Source organism: Cydia splendana, chromosome Z, assembly GCF_910591565.1.
Source record: "Cydia splendana chromosome Z, ilCydSple1.2, whole genome shotgun sequence".
Lineage (NCBI taxonomy): Eukaryota > Metazoa > Arthropoda > Insecta > Lepidoptera > Tortricidae > Cydia > Cydia splendana.
This window is the reverse complement of record NC_085987.1, coordinates 28823144-28846071: the sequence shown is the minus strand read 5'-3', so window position 1 is coordinate 28846071 and position 22928 is coordinate 28823144. Positions and strand designations below refer to the sequence as shown.

General features: G+C 38.4%; 1 protein-coding gene across 7 annotated transcripts in view; it reads right to left on the bottom strand.

Annotated features, from left to right (window-relative positions):
* The window catches only part of LOC134804747 (protein AF-10), a 453368-nt gene extending 439030 nt beyond the window's left edge, over positions 1 to 14338 (bottom strand). For 4 of the 7 annotated variants that reach the window (XM_063777951.1, XM_063777952.1, XM_063777955.1 and 1 more), the window contains exons 1-8: positions 14101 to 14337; positions 7579 to 7715; positions 5532 to 5611; positions 5284 to 5448; positions 5108 to 5183; positions 4795 to 4916; positions 3908 to 4057; positions 2154 to 2235 (exon numbers count right to left, since the gene is read on the bottom strand). In XM_063777951.1, the coding sequence (XP_063634021.1) occupies positions 2154 to 2235; positions 3908 to 4057; positions 4795 to 4916; positions 5108 to 5183; positions 5284 to 5448; positions 5532 to 5611; positions 7579 to 7687 (784 nt within the window). In that variant the 5' untranslated portion in view covers positions 7688 to 7715; positions 14101 to 14337. Of the gene's footprint in view, positions 1 to 2153; positions 2236 to 3907; positions 4058 to 4794; positions 4917 to 5107; positions 5184 to 5283; positions 5449 to 5531; positions 5612 to 7578; positions 7716 to 14100 lie in introns of all 7 variants that reach the window. The other 3 variants (XM_063777954.1, XM_063777958.1, XM_063777957.1) reach the window with 2 other exon arrangements.
* Positions 14339 to 22928: the final 8590 nt, after the last annotated feature.

Sequence of the window (22928 nt, the reverse complement as noted above, 5' to 3'; positions counted from 1 at the left end):
CTCACAACAGTTTAAATTCGATTGATGGACAATTTTTTTGCACAGTAGTATCAAAACTTTTCTTTTACAGATTGATAGCAACCATAGAGAAATATAAGTGGTAACTCCATACATCAGTTTTCTTACCAAAACGTGAGTTATTTCGTAGTCAATATCTAGCGTCAAGTAGCGGAATTTATAGTATGTACTACTAGTCGACAATAGATGTCGCGACGAACGAAAAGTCTAATGCTCAAAAATTTTCAGCTAACCGGATTAACCGGAATTTTATTTTCAACTTCTTCTGCTTGTAATATTAGTTGCAAATGGTTTTAGCTGTACATTTTTAGTCAGTAGCGACGCTTGTGACATCTGGTGTCAAGTAGCGGTACTTACAAATCAAATACTTTTCTATAGCTTTAATTCTAGAATTCTTCTGAAAATCTCCACTTCGGAGTAATTCGTGACAAAACATTGAGTCATTTTCGCACAAATAAATAAAACTTGCCATGGTCGACAATGTATGTAGTTTGAATTTTCGACTGTTGCCTTATTTTTTCTAGACTTTGTACCTTATGGAAGTGTAATTGTGAGTTGTGACACCTCGCTCTACTCTAGAAAGAGACACATTGAACATTTATTCGTTTTATACCCAAATATTCGTTTCATTACTATCCTTACTAGTACCAGTGCAGAAAAACATTAAAATCAATCTTTTATGTAAGTAATCTCGCATGTTTTTTTGATTTTTCATGCTCTGAAGTGGGTCATTGTTTATCTAAGGACTGTATCGTTTATTATGAATACAACTTTACTTAGCCGTTTTTTCTGGTATTATATTTTTATTAAAAAGATACACATATAGTTTAATTAGTGCTTTTATAATAAGTAACATTTCGTCCTGGGAGATCACGTAAAGCATATGGTTTGGACAATATTTACCCAATCCTCCCGAGTAACTACAACGATTTTGGACAAATACTACAAGAAAATTTACGGTTTGCGAACAAGACGAGATATTACACAAAAAAAATCGTACTATGTAAACAGCAATTACATATGATTCGTAAGCGAAACATCTGGGCATAGTCTAATCATTTCTTTTAGTTGGAAAAAAAGTTTTGGATCTGTGCTTGGTGGCCTTTTAGAGAATATGGCATGTTACTTACGACAACCCCGACTTTGGTATACAATATAACCATCATGGAGCGTTTCTATCGACCTGTCTAGCCATGGTTCAACGCCATGAATGTCCGTTAGGCTTTGGATTTCGGTAGATTCTTTTAGCTGTTTTCCTCATTTCGCTGGCGTCAGAAATTGACGGGAATCCAAAATGTTGCATAAAAAGTCGTTTTCATGTAAAGATAAAAATTCACCACTTTTGTTCTGTGGATGTTCAATTGAGCAATCATGAAAAGGACACTTAGATGGGATATTTTGGCAGCATATTAACCCTTTTGTTTCTTTAAATCGTACCAAGGAATCGGTGAAATAGTCTCAAATGAAGCTCGATAGGCTTGTCCAAATTACATTTGCTAGACGGTATTAAAATCATCATAAAGTCCCTAAAATAAAATAAATGTAAAACCTTCTTATATCAGATATGCCTTAAAAATACCCCCAGATTATACCTTAAGAACATAGTAATACAAAATAATACATACGTCAACAGTTAGACCAGCGGGCTCAGCACGGTTCCATTTTTATCGACTATCACTATGCGCGTCCCTTTCGCACTTACATACTTGTTAGAACGTGACAGGCATGGTGACAAGGGATAAAAACGCGACCGTGCTAAGCCGCCAGGTTTTATCTGTATTTATAATAAACGATACAGTCCTTACAATCTACAAGGTGTGCAGAAAGTGAAATTCCAATTACGTTTTTTAACTTATTTTACGATAAGCAATTAAAGTTTGGTTTTGAATGGATTTGTTTGAAAGTTTCTATTCTAATATTTAACTCCCCATTCCATAAATAACGATACTTTACCTAAATTGTTAATTGAAAGTTGTAAATGTAAGTTTATATTTGGACTAACCGCGACAGAAATGTCAACATGTGTGTGTTTGGTTAACAATCTACTATTATGTTCTTCTTCTTCTTCTATATGCACACATACATCTCGGCTTTGATTGTAGATCTTAAAGATCTTTATAAGTCTAAAGACTTACCTGTAGGCTGTGGAGTGTTTGTGGGAGTCTTCGATGAATTAGGAGTGTTCTTTCCCGAGACACCACCTGATTTTCGACCAGGCTAAAAAAATAAGCGACAGCATTACTGAAGGTCACATCACAGGGGAAAAAATAAATAACTTATGTAGGTATTTTATACTACATAAGGTTACTGGAATTTTGATTTGAATAATATCATTATCATCGCAATTAACACAACGCTATTAAAATTTAGATTTGGAAGAAATTTAACTTGTTTACCAACGACCAAAGCAAGGTGTTGTTGACTATACGGTGAAAACCAATGTGAAAGAAAGAAAGAAGATTACCACGAAAAGCTTGCCTTAGCAAATCAAACCAAGTGCTTTTACATATATACATGTATATATATCCCGTGTCGAGTAACGTAACCCGACCACGTGCGGGCTGCACGGTCACCTACTATGCATTAAAAAACTGGGATAAGATATACAAATACATATTTATATATCTGGTCCAATCTAACGTATTAGAAAACTTACTTAAGAGTCCATATACGATTTGAAATCGGAAATCACTGATGTACCTATAAGCAATTCCCAAAAATGTTGTCCATTTTGTCGATTGCAATGTCCTATGCCAATTTAATGTTGTTATTTTTACTCAGAATCATGAGCTCCTACGAATTTACTTTCGTGCAGTCCGTTTACGTCACCTTCATGTAAAATGAAGTAGTAACAAATTGTAACAAAACAGAATAACAGACTTCAGACATCTATTTTCTATTAGAACTGAAAGTGCTCATGATATTGAGTAGAAAATGTAAAAATATCATGAATCGTAGAGGACACCAAAATCATTAAAATGATTCAACTTTATGAGAAATGTCCTATTATTAAAAAATACGCAGTTTGCCATTTGTAAGCGTGGTATTTCACGCAGGTTTAGCTAGAGTAATATCCCATTTTATTCCCGTTTTTTTTTTCATTTCGTTGTTTTGTTTCATGTATTTACCTAAGGTTGTTATTGTTTGGTATTGATTATATGGTTTCATCACACTTGGTCATAAAGCATGGTATTTCACGCAGGTTTAGCCAGAGTAACAGAGACCGTGCACGTTTGAGAGTGGGCCACCTAAGTGGCCATAATCGGAATCGAATACTTGTCAATTAATAAGTCACGGCAATAAAAATAGTGTAATATTTATAATAGTATGATGACGAAAACAATAAAAGGTTTTAAAATAATGAATTAATGTATTTCTGGATGTATTCCAATCGTAGGACAATCAACATAAACCGAATAATGTGAAATTTTATAGCTTTTCAACCGATAGCGTTTTTTGCCTTGAGTATGTGAAAAACTAAATCTATGGATAAGTGCAGTAAATAAGATATGTGTGGTTAATTTTTTACTAGTTACACTACTAATATAAATTCTAGTTCAGATTCGGCCTGCGCCACGGGAGACCTGAAGGGCTAGGTCAGTTTTTGTTTGGTTTAAGACATCTATTTCGATAAAAGTTAATTCATTCCATCCGCATTTAAATGACCTTCTATGCAGTTTATATAGTTGAGGTAGTATAAAGGTTGAGCGAAATCGACACAACATCGTATACGGGCGTTTAAGTAACTATAATCGCCAGGATATCTTGAATCCTATATAACACGCAGAAAAAAATATAAATTTAATTGCTGAGTAACGAAACCAAGGTGGCTAAATAAATTTTGTTGAGATGTATGAATGATTATGAAGGCTATATATTATACACATACCCCCTTGGGCTTAGCAGCATGTGTAGGGGTCCCGCTCCCGCTAGCCATGGGCGACGCGTCGCCCTCCTTCTCACAGCTGGAGTCACTGGACGGGCTGTCATGCGACACTGGCTTGTACGGAGGGATGGTCTTCACGTTTCCGCCCTTTTTCTGCACAGTCAACCATTTCGGTTCTAACTTATCCCGAATGAAAATGTGACCTAACTTGCGCGCGGAGTTAAGTATGTATAATAATCGGATCGTACCTCAACACCAGGTTTTACGCTACTTGCTACTAATACGGTACTACTAGTGGTAATAATGTAGTGCGTGTCCAAGCATCGTAAACAGGATAAATATGTAGTCGCTTAAAATTGATATGAAGAGCGTAGGTATTGGTTAGTTGAGTTTGGTTAGGCGGTCTAGTTTTTCGTTTATAATCTGGTTTCCCGTTGTATTAGTACAAACTTGTAGCTTTGCGATGATGGTGACATCATAATTAGGAAACGAACTGTGCGGTGGCCGGTTATGTGATTTACAGTATGTGTCTACATGTGAGTCTTCAAGTTCTTGTAATATACATATTATTTCCATTTTACATTCAAGTAATGAAAACGTTGAATCAGGAATATTATATCCAACTCCTTTCTTATAGTAATTCATTTCGCCTTATTTGTGCAAACACAACCTGGCATTTCTCTTTTATTTTTGCTTTTATATGGAAGATGAGATGCAATACGAATATTTAGGAAAATAAGGCAATATGAATTGCCAGCATCATATATCAGTATATATAGGCCAAGTTCGGAAAAGTATAGCCAGCAGCAGAAATAGCTAAATATAAATTTGGATTTCAAATGTAATGCTGCTGACTGTACATTGCAATAACACTGTTACTGAATACTTACCAGTTTACTGTAATGGTGTTGGCAGTAGCCACAATATTTGACGTTGTCCAGGTAGTTGCCGGCCTCCTCGCAGAGCAGACCCAGGCTCTGAGCGCAAGTCACGTGGAACTGCTGTTTGCACCCTACCAAATACACCTTGTTTTGAAATTAAGTGTCTTCAGAATTAGAGGGAACAAATAGATTACTATTTGTTACCTTTCCTTCTGAAGACAATTTTATACAGTTCTGCCTTTTTACATTGATGTAGAAATGTATAATTTAGGTCTTATTAACGTGTCAAATGAATGACTGCCACAAGAGTAAGTCTGCTTACCAGATTTGTTACACTGCATACACGCGCCAGCAGTAGCTCTATGAGTTTTTCCAGATTCTTGACAAATATAGCAATTCTGAAATTGTAAAAAATCGACAAGAGTACGGTACATACAAAACCAAGACGAGGAATGACATAGGTGCAAGGCAAAACAAAGCCAGTCCAATTATAACTACCTTATTGTATCTCTCGGGCGGAATCAGTCTTAAAACAATTGGCTCCATAGACGTGACATTGCCGAATCGGACCTCGGGTATGTAAAGTGCACATACAACATGAGCCCAGCCTCCAGTATCGGCTCGTTTGAGAGCACCAGATTTAGAAGGACACAGCTCGCATCGCTAAAATCACACAAAGGTATCATTACTGTTATCATATCACACTATTCTTATCACTTATTCATTACTAGCTGTTTGTTATTTACCACTTTCCCTTTGGTTTCTGGACTCTCGCATTTTCTACAGTACCATGGGCCAGTTGGCACTGTCACTATACCGTAGCAGGCTAGAAAATAAAACTTTTCACATGTATATTTTACAAAGGAACCTAACATACCTTTTATGTCAAAGTATGGAGTATCGAGAAACAATGTATATTATTTGGTGTACATTTTATATGAAAAAAAAAGTGAGCATAATTGTTAATTGCATATACGTATTAATGTGTATCATAATTACTTAATATCTTAAAATTGAGTGTATTGATATGCATTTACACATTCATGGTAGCCACCACAGGCCAATGAGGTTTTAGCTAGACTAACCCTGAATGACATTTTACACTGTGCCCAAATAACTCGAATACACTTTAACATTTTTAGTTATATCAATTTGAAGTGTATATTGTCTCGAACTATGTAATTGAAGCCGGTCCGGGAGCCTACTACAGTCTGACAAAAAAGAGTCGAACTTAAAAAGAAGATACAAAGGGAAAAATTCTCATTAAAAGACCGGAATAAACTGGATAGGGCCGTGAAAATCGTGATAGCTTGTCCGCCCGAAAAAAGCACCGTTCAATCCGAAAATAAGCTGCAGACTTAAAGATTTCAAGAGATCAGTGAAGTATACAACATCTTGAAATCAGATCCGATCCGAGGATCGGATGTCAAACTTACAAGAAAAGACAACTACACGGTATTTCCGAAGCGACAAAAAAAAGACTAGATCGATCAAACACTACCTACTTTCATGGCATGCGGGGGGTGAATTCGTTTTTTCGGACGAAAAACTCTTCTTATTAGAGCAACCCACAGAACACCTAATTAATTAGTAATTCCATTTTTGGTATTATTTCCTATTTATACCTACATAGAAAAAACATAGGTACGCTAAAAGTTATGTTTTCACGATTCCACTCTGGACGGCCGGCAAAAGCAAGCCAGGTGCCGAGAATCCCGTACCTAACACCCACCCAACCACCTTCGGGTGATAGAACTACCCAGGAGCACTCGGCTACGTGGTCGCTACTATCTAATAGCTTGCCACAAGCTGCCCTGCATTGACATGATATTTTATTATTACGCATAGAATATTCATAGTAAGTTCGCTGGTTCAAACTAGGTACATCTTAGATTAAAACACATAAGTATCAAAGATTATAAAAGGTAAGTACGTACTTAATGCATTGCATACATTGCCATTTAGCGATACCTACGCTAAACATATCAGTGACTGTAAAATACGTACGAGTCGTAGGACAAGTTAAAGCTAATGTTAACTTTTTTCTAAGGGATGACTATTAATGAGCTAAGTTATCTTTTGGAAAGTCGGTTCACAGTACTTCATAGAGCTCGTCATTGAACTATACTCTAAATATCGATATGACGCCGTGCCAAAGAGTCAAAACACTATTGTTCTCATTGTATTGCATTTTTTGAAATTCCTTAAGTACATATTTTATTGCATTTGCTCTTGGTGATATAATACGCTATTATATGTTTTCTTCTAGGTCCTTGCATTATTTACTGCACCAAATTATGGTACAAGTTGGGTACAAGAAGGTATTTTAATCCACTTGGAATGTTTAGTCCACGACGGCCAAACTAACACTGGCGACGTGGTTGCGATTGAGACGCAAACATTATGAGTGTGAGATCGTGTTCAGTCCAAGCACTCATATCATGAGATAGCAAAGAAATAGGCTATGTATGAACATAGCTTATTTCTTTGCTGGTCTGTGGTAGCTACATATTAAATAATAAGGGGTAACAATATAATGTTAGATATTTTAGTTAAACCAAATCTTATTGACAAAGTAAAATAATCTCTATGAAGAAAAAAATTAATACTGGTTCAGAGGTATATCTTTCCCCATCACATAGTTTGTTTAGAAAAATCTGACAGTATTTAACCTAAGTTTGTTCATATTTATGGCATGCAAGCAAGGAATGACTTTATACCAGTGAAAGAAACGTACACTGATGTATATAATATACATATATTATATGCTAATATTGAGTTAGTTCTCTGTACCTTGATGAACTGCAACTGTGCATCCGTTCCCGTCGCAGTACACCAGCGGGTTGTCCGGCCAACCACGCTCGTCCGAGCACACACAGCATCCTCCTACCATCTCCTTCATATTGAACTCCGCATTATTAATTCAAAATCTGCAAGTTCATAACTGATGGTAACACTGCACTTTACTATTTAACATACTCCACAAGTGTCTTAATAAGATGGGAAATGCCCTTGAAATGAGCTAAAAAATCACAAATAATTTGTTAATGACATAGGGTCATTGTGTTAGTTTACCGTCCAGTGCCTGTTTCCGTCCACTTGGCGTATTTGCTACAGAATTGAGTATGATTTGAATATAAGCCTATATATTCAAGAAATGCGTATAATTTGAATATATACCTGTATATTCAAATGATACGCAATTCTTTGTAGCAACTACGCCAAGTGGACGGAAACAGGCACTGGACGGTAAACTGACGCAATGACCCTACGTGTCACTTAAAATAAACATTTTTTTTTCAGAGGATGGATTATGACTATATATCCGGAAGGAGTAAACAGGTCACAAACTCTTTTAGTATGAATTAGTGTTAAGCATCTTGCCAGTGGACACAAAAATGAACATTAAAGCCTATTTTGCTTGCTGGAATATTGTAAGCATGTTCAAACCTTTTACATTTTTTAAACTTTATGATTTGATGAGTCTTAGTGAAATGTACCCAAATTATTCACTACTATATTGTCTGTAGGAAATACATCCCTTCTTGAAACATTTGTGACCCAACAGGATATTTGTCTAATTAAGTCATAAAACAATAAGATTTTTGAAGAATATCAGCACTTAGGTTATTTATTGTAATGCTGATAAGATGAGACTCATTATATCTATCATTCAACATCCATGTATTGATTGATAATTCAATTATTTTATATACCTGGTCTATTATTGTAATAAATAATAATGCAACTTTCATATGCAGTGATGAATCTTTTACATAATCATCATAAAAATCATATTGGTTCATAGTATGATTCCACTTTATGAGATGAAAATCACTTTCTTCTAAGCCAGTCTTATTTTTACCCTTTGACTGTCAAGGATGCACAATAATGCACATAAAACTTTGAGGATTACGCATGGCACCTGGAAACCATTATTCAGGACTTGGTGGTCAAAGGGTGAATAATTTATTTAGTAGACCTGTATTAGACATAAGGTGTATTCGGGTAGTAAATTTTGAAAGCCATAGGATAATTCCGAAAGGAGATTAAATTTGTTATTCTCTTTATTCAATTAGGGTCTTAGGTTAGGGTTTTACAATGTGAGTATAAAAGTAAAATATAAAAACACTTACAAAACATAACAAAAATATATAAACACATTATAAAAAACCTAACCTAGGGTGCCGCCGGCAGCGGGGCAGGGTCCAAGCTGCCGGTGGTCAGGGCCGCAGAGTGAGGAATCGACGTACTATACGCGCCGTGTCCAAAATTACCGCCTTCTGCATCTGACCCTTGATCCAACCACCCAGCGAGAGTCTCTCTAGGTGTTGGTCGAGACTCTTCGCTATGAGACCGTTCGCTGACACGACTATAGGAACAATGATCGTCGAGTCAACATCCCACATAGCGGTTATCTCGTGGGCTAAGTCTAGGTACTTGCTGGACTTGTCCTTCTCGGCCTTCACGAGATTCTCATCATGGGGGATGGTGACGTCGACGAGCACGGTCCGGCGCTGCGATCGATCTATCAGCACGATGTCAGGCTTATTGGCTACAATAGTCCTGTCAGTGATGATAGATCGATCCCAATAGAGCGTGGCACGACCATTTTCGAGAACTGGCGCAGGTGAGTACTTGTAGTACGGCACTTCGCGGTCCACAAGGCCGTATAGGAGGGCAAGCTGCTGGTGAATAATTCTGGCTACGAGGTTATGTCTGTGCAAGTACTCGCCGTTAGCAAGATGAGAACAACCGGAGATAATATGCCTGAGTGACTCTCCGGGACGGCGGCATGCCCGACAAATGTCGACCGTACCGTCCTTCAGGATATATTTCCGATAGTTGTTCGTCATCATCACTTCGTCCGCAATTGCACAGGCAAAACCCTCGGTTTCTCCGAAGAGGTCCCCGAATCGTAACCAGTTCACCGACGCGAGCAGGTCCACATCGGGTCCCGTGAGGGCCTTGTAGAACCGCCCGTGTAGCTGCTTATCCTTCCATACCGCCTTGCGGTCCTCGGTGCTTAGTACTACAGGTTTGCGCCAGTTCTCGTTCGCCAAGGAGAGCGGCGTGAGGCCCTTGTCAGCTGCCACCACATCACAATGCATCCCACACTCGTTGTTGAGGAAATAATTCCTGAGATTGTACACCTCACGGTTGTGGAGATTTTTGGCGTTTAGAAAGCCGCGACCTCCACATTTCCGCGGGATGTACAATCTCATAACAGACGAGCGTGGGTGCAACATACGGTGAGTGGTGAGCAGCTGTCGGACCCTCCGATCCAGGGCATCCAGCTCGGTCTGAGTCCACCTTAGTATGCCAAAGGAGTATGTGAGTAGAGGCATTACCCAGGCGTTGAAGGCGCGCACTTTGTTGCCTCCTGACAAAAGACTGTTGAGTACTTTTGTGAGCCGACTGAAAAAGCGCTCCTTCACCGACCGTCTAATACCTTCTTCCTCAATACCCAACGACTGTGACATGCCAAGGTATTTATAGGTTTCTGATTCAGAGATGGATCTGAAAGACATTGTCTCAGAAAGTTGTAAATTTGTTGAATTTACAACTTTCCCCCGCTGTACATGCATAACCGCACATTTATCGACACCAAACTCCATGTTGATGGCATTACTGAAGACTTCGGTAGTTTTCAGTAGCTCCACCAAGTCTTGGCTATTTGGTGCAAATAATTTGAGATCATCCATGTACAGAAGGTGAGAAATGACTTCACCCCCTCTCCGAAGCCGGCAACCTAGTTCTAAATCCTTCAGCAAGGTACTGAGAGGATTCAGAGCTAGGCAGAACCACAGAGGACTCAGACTATCACCCTGAAATATTCCTCGCTCAATCCTTATAAAATCCTGCGGGCCAGGGCTCCCATCCCCGCCTCCTGGTTGACGAAGGACTGTGGTCCATTGCCTCATACACGCGCTTAGAAAGGCTCTTAAAGCTGTATCAACTTTATACAGCTCTAAGACCCTCTCCAGCCATGAGTGAGGCACCGAATCATAGGCCTTCTTGTAGTCAATCCAGGCTGCTGAGAGGGCCCCCCTGTTCCGCCGGATTTGTTGGCAGATGGTCATGTCTATGAGGAGGAGCTCTTTAGTACCACGGGACCCAACCCTACATCCATTTTGAGCAGAGGCCAAAATATTGTTTGCGACAATGTGCGCGTTGATTTTTGCTCTCAAAATGGATGTAAGGAGCTTGTAGAGTGTAGGCAAGCATGTGATGGGTCTGTAGTTCTTCGCTTCCGTGGTACTACCGGACTTATAGAGCAGGAAGGTGACACCAGTTGTTAAGGAAGGTGGGGGAGAACCAAGCTCGAGGGCTTGTTGAAATTGTGCTGCCAAGCAGGAGTGTGAGCATCGGAACCATTTTAGCCAGAAGTTGTGCAATCCATCCGGCCCAGGACTTTTCCAGTTCTGGGCCGTGCGAATGGCACAACTTACGTCATCGGGGCTGATGGTGACTGCCCCCATAGGTTCGATGGACTCGCACTCACGCTCGACAACACTCATCCAACTCCCCTCGGTGTGTCCGACAGGCACTGACCAGATGCTACGCCAGAAGTCATTCATGACAGTAGCCTCCGGTGGCTGCGAGTCGGACGCACGAGGGTTGGTTTCCTCCCACTTTCGGTACATCTTCCTTTGGTCACTCTGGAAAAGACGGTTCTGCTGGAATCGGTCCACACGCTCTCTGTAGCGGCGAATACGGTTTGCCCATGCATAGACTTTCTGCTTTAGAAAGTCGATGCGCTCCGTAATGTTGGCCATGTAGTCGCGGGGCCTGGTATCCGTCCCCGCGAATGCCTGGTTTACAAAGCGCATTACTCGGGGGCGATTGTTGCCCCCCCTGAAGCAGATCAGCTTTGCGATAAGAGTCCTAAAAGAGCTGATACGTCGCTCGATCCGTATTTGCCATGCGGGGGCACCCCCGGCGGTCCTAGGTGCACGTTCAGAGTCCGGAAACTTGACTCGTGCAACACGGCACGCCGCGATGGCTCCGCAATACATGATCGCGTGCGTATCATCTAAATCTTTACTAGTCCGCAAATATGGCTCTAGTAAAGCGTTTAGGGCTCCCATTAGCGCTAGATTGTGTCTATTCATAGGCAAACGTGGTAATCGTGGCCTAGTATTGGGTGTGGAGCGATACTGCGTAATCGCCTCATCCAAAGTCCTCCTCAGTTGCTCATTGGCTGTACTACTCACACTCTGCGCGAACTCCTCCTCGTCGGCACAGAGATCTACCCGCGGCGCCTCCGGTGCCTGGTCGGGTGCCGGCACCGGATCCGGCGATGTGGCGGGCGGGTCTCGCACCGAGGTGGAAGCTGCGCGAGTAGAGAGAGCCTCCAGGCGAAGCCGATCAAGTGTCGAGTCATCCAACCGCTTTAGCCGCTGGATGACTCGCACCTGATCCGATAGCCGTTGCGCAGTCACGTCGATGGTTGGTTCGAGGGCCTGAAACAGTGGAAGCATTCGGACACGGTACGCGCATAAGTCGGTTCCCCCCTCTGTAGCCCCATAGTAGGCGCGCATGACGTTCTCATTCATTGTTTGAGACCATCGCATGCGACGCACTACACCACCAGCAGCGGGAACCGTGGGCGGAGCATGATGTCCCGCAGGCCCCAAGCGTGCCGGCAGCGGTGGCATTTGTTATTATTATTATTCATTTTCATCTGTGTTTTGGAATTATTTGACATACGGAATTACCCAAAAACATCCTACATGAAACTTATGGGGCGAGGTACATATATTAGTCAACACTTACACTGCCTTTTGCCAATAAGTGGCACACAGACAGGAATAAAATATGCAAGAACTGTAGAAAAAAATGAAATTTACTTTACTGGCTGAATAAAGGATGATTACATTATTACATTACACTGCCAATGTATAAACATACTATAAAGTTTATTTGTTTCACAAGTTTTCAATTATGAAAGATTGGCATTACCCGAATCATTACCAGTGAATGTGTTAATGCATTTTATACTTTCAACACTAGGAAGTGTAACACTGAACATGCAGATAGACTTAGGGCCACTTGCACCATCCCAATAACCTGGGGTTAAGCGATTAAATCGTTAAACTAGTGTCAAATTGTACTGGTAACCATGGTAACTGCCGGTTAAACCGATTAACCCCGGGCTAGTGAAATGGTGCAAGTGGCGCTTATGGTTTTAAATATCAGGTTATAGAATTCAAATGCATTGTGTTTACAAGTCAGAGTCAATGGCATTGATTAGTTAATCTAATCAAGTTCCCAAAATCACTCAATAGTCAAAGTATGAATTATACACATAAAAGATACCTACACACTTTACCATATTTGTGCAAATATGGACATGCATTGGTATGTTTATTGCTAAAGAAAGAGATGCAACACTAATTTTTAAACAAATATTGTAAAGTAGGTAGGTATTATAAGATAAGAACCATGAATTATTCCGGATGACTTCTGTTTATGAAAGAAAAAACAATGGCATGAGATACAGCACTTGCCTCAAATTGCATTTAACTCATCTGGATATCCTAGTTGGTTTGGTAGTGACCCTGTCTAGTAACAATCTTGTTTCTAAAAGATATTTTGGGTGATATAATGAGTACTTCCAACATGGGTAGGTAATTAGTTATTGATAGCCGCTGTGTCTTACTATTTAGTATTATTCTAAGGAGATGATTATTTTGATACAAAATACCAGCAAGGGCAAAAATATAAGTGTTTGAAACATTTGATGAAAGGTATCTAAGCATTTATTAATAAGTATTATTAGTGACCATGCTTACCTAGTGAGAGCACAAGTACCTTACTGAGAGCACAAGTTCTGCTAAGTTGATGATTCTGTACTCATCTTTTTTGTTTATTTGCAAGTTTTTTTTGGAATTTCATATTTTACAAGGATATAATATTCTTATAAAATATACTTTTAGACAAATTAGACAAGTTGAACGTGATTACAATATTCTGATATAATTTATCATAATAGGTTAGGAATAGAAAACCTTAAGTGACGATAAATAGGCGGCTGATTTGACATTTTAGTATTATATGATATTCAAGTCACATTCCAAATAGCTCAATAACCAACCAGAAAAATCCCTACGTCGAGCTAATACAATTTGAAGTCAGATGGAGACCTATGTTATGAACACTAATGATATGATATACAGCTCCCATCTGATAGTTGCATATTTACCACAAGATTATTTATCCGTTCATGGTCGCAGAATATCAATATCCCGGTAATAACTCATTCATTCATCTTTACTTTTGTTTGATTATTGACAAGCGAATTCACCTCACCTGCTCCTAGCAATAATGATAAAATGAAGTCATAATGACACACAATCGAAACACATACAATAATGTTTTCTGGACGCTGAATAATAAATGATTACATTTATTACTTTTAAGCAGTAATTAAGATTAGATTCTGTACACACGCAGCCATTAATACAAGCAAAGCGAAGTAGCATAGGTAAAAAAGTGCATTTTGTTTTGGATGCAAACCACAGATAACCATCAAACGTCGTGTTTAAGTAGACTCATAATCATCTCCCTCGCGTTGCCCCGGCTTTTTGCTATGGTTCATGTGAGGCTGGTAGTGCACTGCCTTATGGGAATATATATACTTGGTCAAGCAGATCTTGTCAGTAGAAAAAGGCGGCAAATTTGAAATATGTAGGCGCGAGGGATATCGTCTCATAGAAAATATGAATTTCGCGCCTTTTTCTACTGACAAGTTCTGCTTGACCAAGTATAGCTCAGATTCGGAAACCGCTACCAACTTTTAGTATGTTGTTGGGCATGGTATTGGGCAAAGAATATAATACTCACTAGGAGAAAAACGATAACTCCATACAAAAAAATGTCCCTTTCAAAAGTTCGTTTATACTACTAGCGCTCTGGTAGGATACCATTGTAATTAGAATTGACAACCCGTTTAGCCTAGCGGGTATTGGCAGTAATCCAGTTCAGGAAGCTAATGGTCCTGGGTTCGAATCCCAGAGAGGGAATTTCTTTTTGTATTTTTTTCTTTTTTGTTGGGGTCAGGTTTTTAAGAGCCCATCAACGTGCACACTAGCGCCACTGCTGAATACATTAAACTAGTTTTTATGTTATTGGATTCGTCAATCTACCCGTCCAAAGTTAAAACGGCCGTTTTTGTTTTGAGCTCATAGATCGACGAATCCAGCAACATAAAATCTAGTTTGATGTATTCAAAAGGTACCTAAATACACAATACAGTCCGTAGCGGCCCCTTTTTTAAATACATGTCGTTAAATTTAAATAATCACGATTATTTAGCAGTGGCGCTAGTGTGCACGTTGTTGGGCTCTTAAATTAGCATTTCACAAAAAGGTAAAAAAATACGTTAAAAGATAATGATTAGGTACTATATTCAGAAATTCGTGAAATATAAAAGGTAACAAAAAGTTACGTATTATTAAGATATAAATATTTTCATAATACATATGAATACATACACTGATATGGCAAATGGTTACAAGTTGTTATTACATCTATCAGGTTATCGGACATTTTCTGCTTCACAGCTCCGCGCAGCCACAGTATAAGAACAGTAGTGAATCTTCATAGAAATGTGCCGCTGCCGGCTTGAATGTGTGCGTGCGCGCCGGGCGCCGTGTACGCACGCGCTGCCACGCACACATTAGCATAATATACGGGGGAATACGGTGGCGGCAGTGTGGGCCGTACCGCGACTGTGATCGCGCGCATTCGAGTACGCTACCCGCCCGCTCGCATTTGTCTGCTCTGACGGTACGCCTTAATTTTTTTGATCATGACTATGAACAGAGGCAATAGTATAAGTAAGGTACTAGATTGAAAAGCTTGATTATATCACTATAATATTGTATACAATACTTTTTCTACGAATCAACAAAAATAATACTTTAAACTAGTAGAATCATACAAACAATTAAACCAAACCAAAAGTATACAGCAGGGGTCACCAAATGGCGGACCGCGGTACGGATGCGGACCGCCGACCTATATAATGTTAATACATATTTAATAAACTCAAGTAGAAACGGACCCCGATGGTCACATTATTTTAAAAAATCGGACCCCTGAAGAAACTAATTGGTGACCCCTGGTATACAGCTAAGATACGGGAGCAGCCGCGATATCTTCATAATACTGGTACGCGCCCCGGCCGCCGCGTTGGTTGGTCAATGACACCTTCTCGTAACTCATGAGGCCCTGGTACTTGCTCCGCGCTAAATTAAATTTTTAGACAGTTGTTTTCCCGATTTTGGCCACCGTAGCCTATGGAGACTAACAAGCAACACTAAGTGGTTTTCGTAGTCTATGGATGTTGCTATATTAAGGGTGTCACATGCGCGTTTCTGATTTATTACCCAATTGTTTCTACTATTACAACCTAAAATTAATAATTAATTTGAGCTATGGTTTTGTTTCGCCCTCTTGACCGCGAAGAGCTGTAATTGGTCATTTTCATTATAGTTGACTAAACTGTATCGAAATGAATATTATAGTTGAGTTGGGAGCCCGTACATTAAAAATACCCATTTGCAGTTTGGTATAAGACATCTTAATTCAAAAATTACAGTCGTACAGTAGAAAAAAAATATAGTGTCTCAATAACGACTCCTCAAACCCGGACTTGTCATTCTTCATAATACCTACTTGCCCATGCTTCCCTAAAACCTTTTTACTAAATTTATACGTAAGGATGAGAATTTACTTTACTTTAACCGCTAACAATAAAGCGTTCCGAACATGCAGAAACCGGCGGATTTTTTTCTGTATCGAATTTATAATTTTTTTAATAACTGCCATTTCCTAATGTTAATATTTAAAAAGCGTTTTATTTATACTTCATTTATGAATTGATAGAACATTTCATTATATTATAATAAATAGAAACGTAGTGCTAATCATAATATGCAAATAATATTTAACTAAAAATAAAAGTGACAACCCTAAGTGCCAACGCAAGAGTAGGCAAATAACTTGCCGAGCGGCCTTAGATTCACTACTGTTCTTAGTGTACTGTGGCGCAGCGTTCTTGGTCACCGGGAAACTAGTTTGGATATGCGGCAGATACGTGCCCTTCTGGGCTTTTTCCAAGAAATCATATGACGGCCCAGGATTATATTATTATCTCACGCTCAAGCCATCTGCTGATTCACTTTCTAAAACAAAATAGTCAAAAAATTAAACAATATAATCTATCTTCCTAATTACTAACGTCGCTAATTCCTAGGGTTACCAGCTTAAACAATGTGGGGTTTTACATCTATGTTGAATTTTGATTATAATTTCGGACGCGATATAGCGTCCGCGGGACTTACGGGGATAGTAAGATTAAATTATTATATTTGAATTTGGTAATTAGCACGCTCATTTTTATTTAAAGATTAATATATATCTTACCTTGAAATTATCGCTGTTTCTGATTTACTACAACGGTTTCCACACACACATTAGGGCTTTCCATAATCCGGATAAGAATTGTTGATAAAGTCGCCATTGCCGGATACATACAGCAAGGAAGGAAGAGAGACAACGGTTTAAATTTAACTAAGTCCGTGCGAAGACGCATTTAGATATGTTGCTCGTACATATGAATAGTTTTTATTTTTAAAATTAATAGGTAAATAAATATATTTCAAGTGAATAAATAGTTTTATATGAAAATTGATATTTTTGCATTAAATGACTTAAATGACAGCATTGACATTACAGACTTTTATCTTGTCTATGTTCTTACCGGCCAGACCCAAATCAAGGCCTATCAAAGAGGCCAATTGACAAAGATTTTTTTTTATTTTATCAAGGAGGGTAGAGGCACGTCTACCCTTCGTAGATTTTATGAACATAGACAAAGAAAAACTGAAATATAATAGATAATAATATACATATATCAAAAAATAAATAATAATTTACATATGACTACTTCATAAAATACAAATCAAAATATATTTGATAAAATAATTTGATTTGTTCCTAGAAATCGTATCTATAGACAAAGCCAGTTCTAGCAATGTTGCTGTAGTAAAATATTTTGATGTTAATTACTGGCAATCTCGTCTGAGAACGGACAACACATGTACAATTTTGAAGGGTCACATCGTTTCAAGGAAGTCAATAGGCCTTGGTATTGGGTCTCCAAAACTGCCGGGAGACAGCGGCGCCGGCCATCTACTTCAGCGGAATGACGTCATCAAAATGACTCCCGCCTCGTTGCGAATATTGCATATAGTACCCAAACTATGCATGGCACATAATCGTGTGGGATATTGACCGGTATTGAATGTAAGCCAATTAAATATGCTATATTTCATTTATACATCGTGTACCAAAATATACAGCAGTTTAAGAGCCATTTACAAAAAAATCAAAACGATGTAAAAAAAAATATTCCATTATTTGGGTTTTACAACCAAACCAAAAGTCGGACGTTAAAGCAATGTACTACAAAATTAAAGACGACGTCTTAAGTCATACACTGATATCAATAAAATCAAAATTGGACCAAATATGTGGAAATTATGCAGCAAAATGTAGGTATTTGCCAGTACAAATGCATTAAAGTTAAATAAATCCAAATTGGTCATTTTCAGGATAATACGCGTAAGCTTTTAGTATGTTATTAGCAATATGACCTGGGTTCTAAAACTACCAGGAGACCATCTCTATTGTCAATGGGTAACAAATAATGACGCCATACAAATATCACTGCCGAATTTCGTAAAATGTAAATTATAGCTATACTATGAGTCACACATACATGTGTGTTACATGTAATGAAAGGTTATTAAATTTATTATGATTCACCTAAACATTATTTGTAAAAAAAATGTATGGTTTAAGAGCTAGACACAAAGAAATACCACTTTTTATGGAAAAAGTAGATGTATATCGATTTTATAGCTAAACTAAAATCGTCAATAAAATGTTGCGTATAATATTTACAAAACCAGTTATTCATCTATAGTTCTATACATCACAACTTAAATTTTAAATTTCTGATAAAAACTGTGGAAGTTGTGGAAAAAAAACTAAAGCGCGCCAACAATTCAACCTTAATGCGCTCATATTATGCAAAGAATAGTTCTAATTATCGAGTATTAAATGAATGAACATTACATAAAATACATGAAAACGACATTTCCGAATGGAATCTTAACTAAAAAAAATTGAATTTGCTTGATAAGTAAGCAAGATACTGTTTCTTTAAGTACCTAATCTCCTCCTTTGAAAGTCGGTTAAAATGTGGGTTTTGTGACCTGGGCTACAAACACAAATAAATTGACACCTCATTTATCAAAATCAGTTCAGTAGTTTCATGCAAACAGTACCTACACATGCACGCATAGATAGCAAATTCTGCCGTAGTCGGGCAAAAAATTAAAATCAAGTAATTACACCTTTACTATTATGGCCTGGCGTGGCTTGGCATCTAACGTTGAAACCCTCAGGCCGTATATGTTAGCAGGCCTAGCGGGCGTCGCCTCGATGAGTTAGCAAGATGCCTTATGGAGGCTTCGAATGACCAAAGGGCTGACCTGTATTTCGGAGGATCAGAGGGAAAATTCTGCCAGCCTTCTCAGCTTAGCCTTGAAACCCTTGCACCACTCAAGATTCCACTTTTCGAATTACTCGCTACGCTCGTAGTTAAATTTTGCTTCTATATAAGGCTAATCGAGGCTTAAATATATAATTATGTATCGCATAAGTAAACTGCATAAGCCTCGATAAGGCATTTAGTATTAGGCATGTACCTACTTACTGGCATGTAACTTTGTATTTCTCTAATAATGTAGCGTTACGCCATGAGTCTGTTTCATTTTAATATTTTACTCGACTACGACACGAACTGCTATCTACGTATGTAATTATGTATTGTTTACATGAAACTACTGAACTGATTTTGATAAATGAGGTGTCAATTTATTTGTCTTTGTAGCCCAGGTCACAAAGGCCACATTTTAACCGACTTTCAAAGGAGGAAATTAGGTACTTAAAGAAACAGTATCTTGCTTATTTATCAAGCAAATTAATTTTTTTTAAATTAAGATTCCATTCGAAAATCGTTTTCATGTATTTTATGTAATGTTCATTCATTTAATACTCTATAATTAGAACTATTCTTTGCATAATATGAGCGCATTAAGGTAGAATTGTTGGCGCGCTTTAGTTTTTTTTCCACAACTTCCACAGTTTTTATCGGAAATTTAAAATTTAAGTTGTGACGTATAGTTGAATAACTGGTTTTTTTAAATATTATACGCAATATTTTATTGACGATTTTAGTTTAGCTATAAAATCGATATACATCTACTTTTTCCATATAAAGTGGTATTTCTTTGTTTCTAGCTCTTAAACCATTAATTTTTTTGCAAACAATGTTTACGTGAATCATAATAAATTTAATAACCTTTCATAACATGTAACACACATGTATGTGTGACTCATAGTATAGCTACAAATTACATTTTACGAAATTCGGCAGTGATTATTTGTATGACGTCATTAATTGTTACTCATTGACAATAGAGATGGTCTCCCGGCAGTTTTAGAACCCAGGTCATATTGCTAATAACATACTAGAAGTTTACGCGGATTATCCTAAAAATGACCCATTTGTTTTTTTTAACTTTAATGCATTTGTACTGGCAAATACCTACATTTTGCTGCATAATTTCCACATATTTGGTCCAATTTTGATTTTATTGATATCAGTGTATAGCTTCACTCGGAACAACGATCGCCGAATCAGGGCTATAACCGCGAAAATCGAAGTTCGCAAATTGCGGGGATTTTTCTCTGTCACTCTAATTACGCCTTCATTGGAGTAAAAGAGAAAGATCCCCGCAATTTGCGAATTTCGGTTTTCGCGGTAGCCGCTCAGAGAGCTCACCGCGAACCACGTTCGACGTGTTGGCTCCCTGTCACACTTTTTTTTAAACATATTAGCTAAGAACCACCGCAAGGAAACTTGCTCTCACTTAAAAAAAACCGCGTCGAAATTCAACCATACGTAAAGGGGCCCACTGATTAACAGTCCGCCGGATGGTATCGGCCTGTCAGTTAGAACAAAATTTTGACAGTTCCGAACAACTGACAGGCCGATACCGTCCGGCGGACTGTTAATCAGTAGGCCCCTTAAGAGAGCTACGATGCCACAGACAGACATTGGCGTCAAACATATTATAACACCCCTCTTTTTGCATAGGGGTTAAAAAATTTAACTGTCATATGAATCACCCATACAACCATTTCCAGTCGCCGTTACGACGCGGTGTTGACACATCTTGTGTCGACACCGTCTGTTTCGGTCACAATTCCAGTCGCAGAGTCGTCGCCGTGTCGACACAGTTACCAGAAATGGGGAAGGGTCGACACATGACACAAAGTGACATAAAGTGTGGTCGCCGTGTGCACACATTGTTTCGGGTTTGCGACTACTTTATGCCAAAATCATTCGTTCATTTTGTTCCTGTCAAATGGAAACTGTCAGATGGAAAAATACTTAAATAAAAATAAGTGACATTAATACGCCATCTCTAAAACGGATTAGAAGACGTAATTATATATTGTTTGCATTTATATTACAATATGACTTAAATTATTATGGGGAATTAAACTGCTCGAGTGATTTGATAAACTAAGTGTAATATAATCAACGCGCCACCACATTGTTTTAGTTTAGCCGGAAATGAAATTGTTTACTTCTCAGTGCCTGTGTTCATAACTATATTATTTGAAGCATTTTTAGTACTTCGATGCGTATACTATACTTAAATAACAGAAATAACGCTTTACATACTACGAAACTTGTTAATTATGATGTATAAATATGGTTCAAGGCTGAGAAATATTGCAGTCACAAAGTAGTTGCAATGTTTCGACTTTGTGTCGACTCTGTGTTGACACATGACACGCGCTGTCAAAAGTAATAACAAAGTTACTGGTATGTTACTGGATTTGCAAAATGGCTCCTTGTGTTGATTTGTTTTCAGATATTCTCAAAGTGTAAAAATGCCGTGGTCAGAGATGGGCATTAATCGATTAACTGTTTATTCGACTAATTAATGGAATAAAAAAAGTTAATTCTCAAATTTTAATCGCGATTAGTTTAGTCGACCTAACATAGATTGAAATTGAATTAATCTGAATATTAATCGAATAAATTATCGATTAAATCTCGATTGAAAGTTGACAGGGGGCCATTTTTGTACGTAAAAATAATAGAAATGTCTTGCATGCAGATGGTAGCAAAACACTTTGTCATAAAAGTCGAGATGGGTGTCGATATATAGGTTTTAGGGAGTGCCGATTTCGAAAATAATGACCATTTTGGAATCCGAAATGGCGGCCATGCACTGTGTCATAAAAGTCGTCATGGATGTCGTTTTATACGTTTTAGGGGGCCCCAATTTTGAAAATGATGACCATTTTGGAATCCAAAATGGCGGCCATGCACTAAGCCATAAAAGTCGTCATGGGTGTCGTTTTATAGGTTTAAGGGGGCGCAGATTTCGAAAATGATAACCATTTTGGATTCCAAAATGGCGGCCATGCACTATGTCATAAAAGTCGTCATGGGTGTCGTTTTATAGGTTTTGGGGGGCGCAGATTTAGAAAATGATAACCATTTTGGATTCCAAAATGGCGGCCATGCACTATGTCATAAAAGTCGTCATGGGTGTCGTTTTATAGGTTTTAGGGGGCGCAGATTTCGAAAATGATGACCATTTTGGATTCCAAGATGGCGGCCATGCACTATGTCATAAAAGTCGTCATGTATGTCGTTTTATAGGTTTTAGGGGGCCCCGCTTTCGAAAATGATGACCATTTTGGAATCCAAAATGGCGGCCATGCACTATGTCATAAAAGTCGTCATGGGTGTCGTTTTATAGGTTTTGGGGGGCGCAGATTTCGAAAATGATAACATTTTCAATTTAAAAATGGCGGCAATGCACTATGTCATAAAAGTCGTCATGGATATCGTTTTATAGGTTTTAGGGGGCGCAGATTTCGAAAATGATGACTATTTTGGATTCCAAGATGGCGGCCATGCACTATGTCATAAAAGTCGTCATGGATGTCGTTTTATAGGTTTTAGGGGGCGCAGA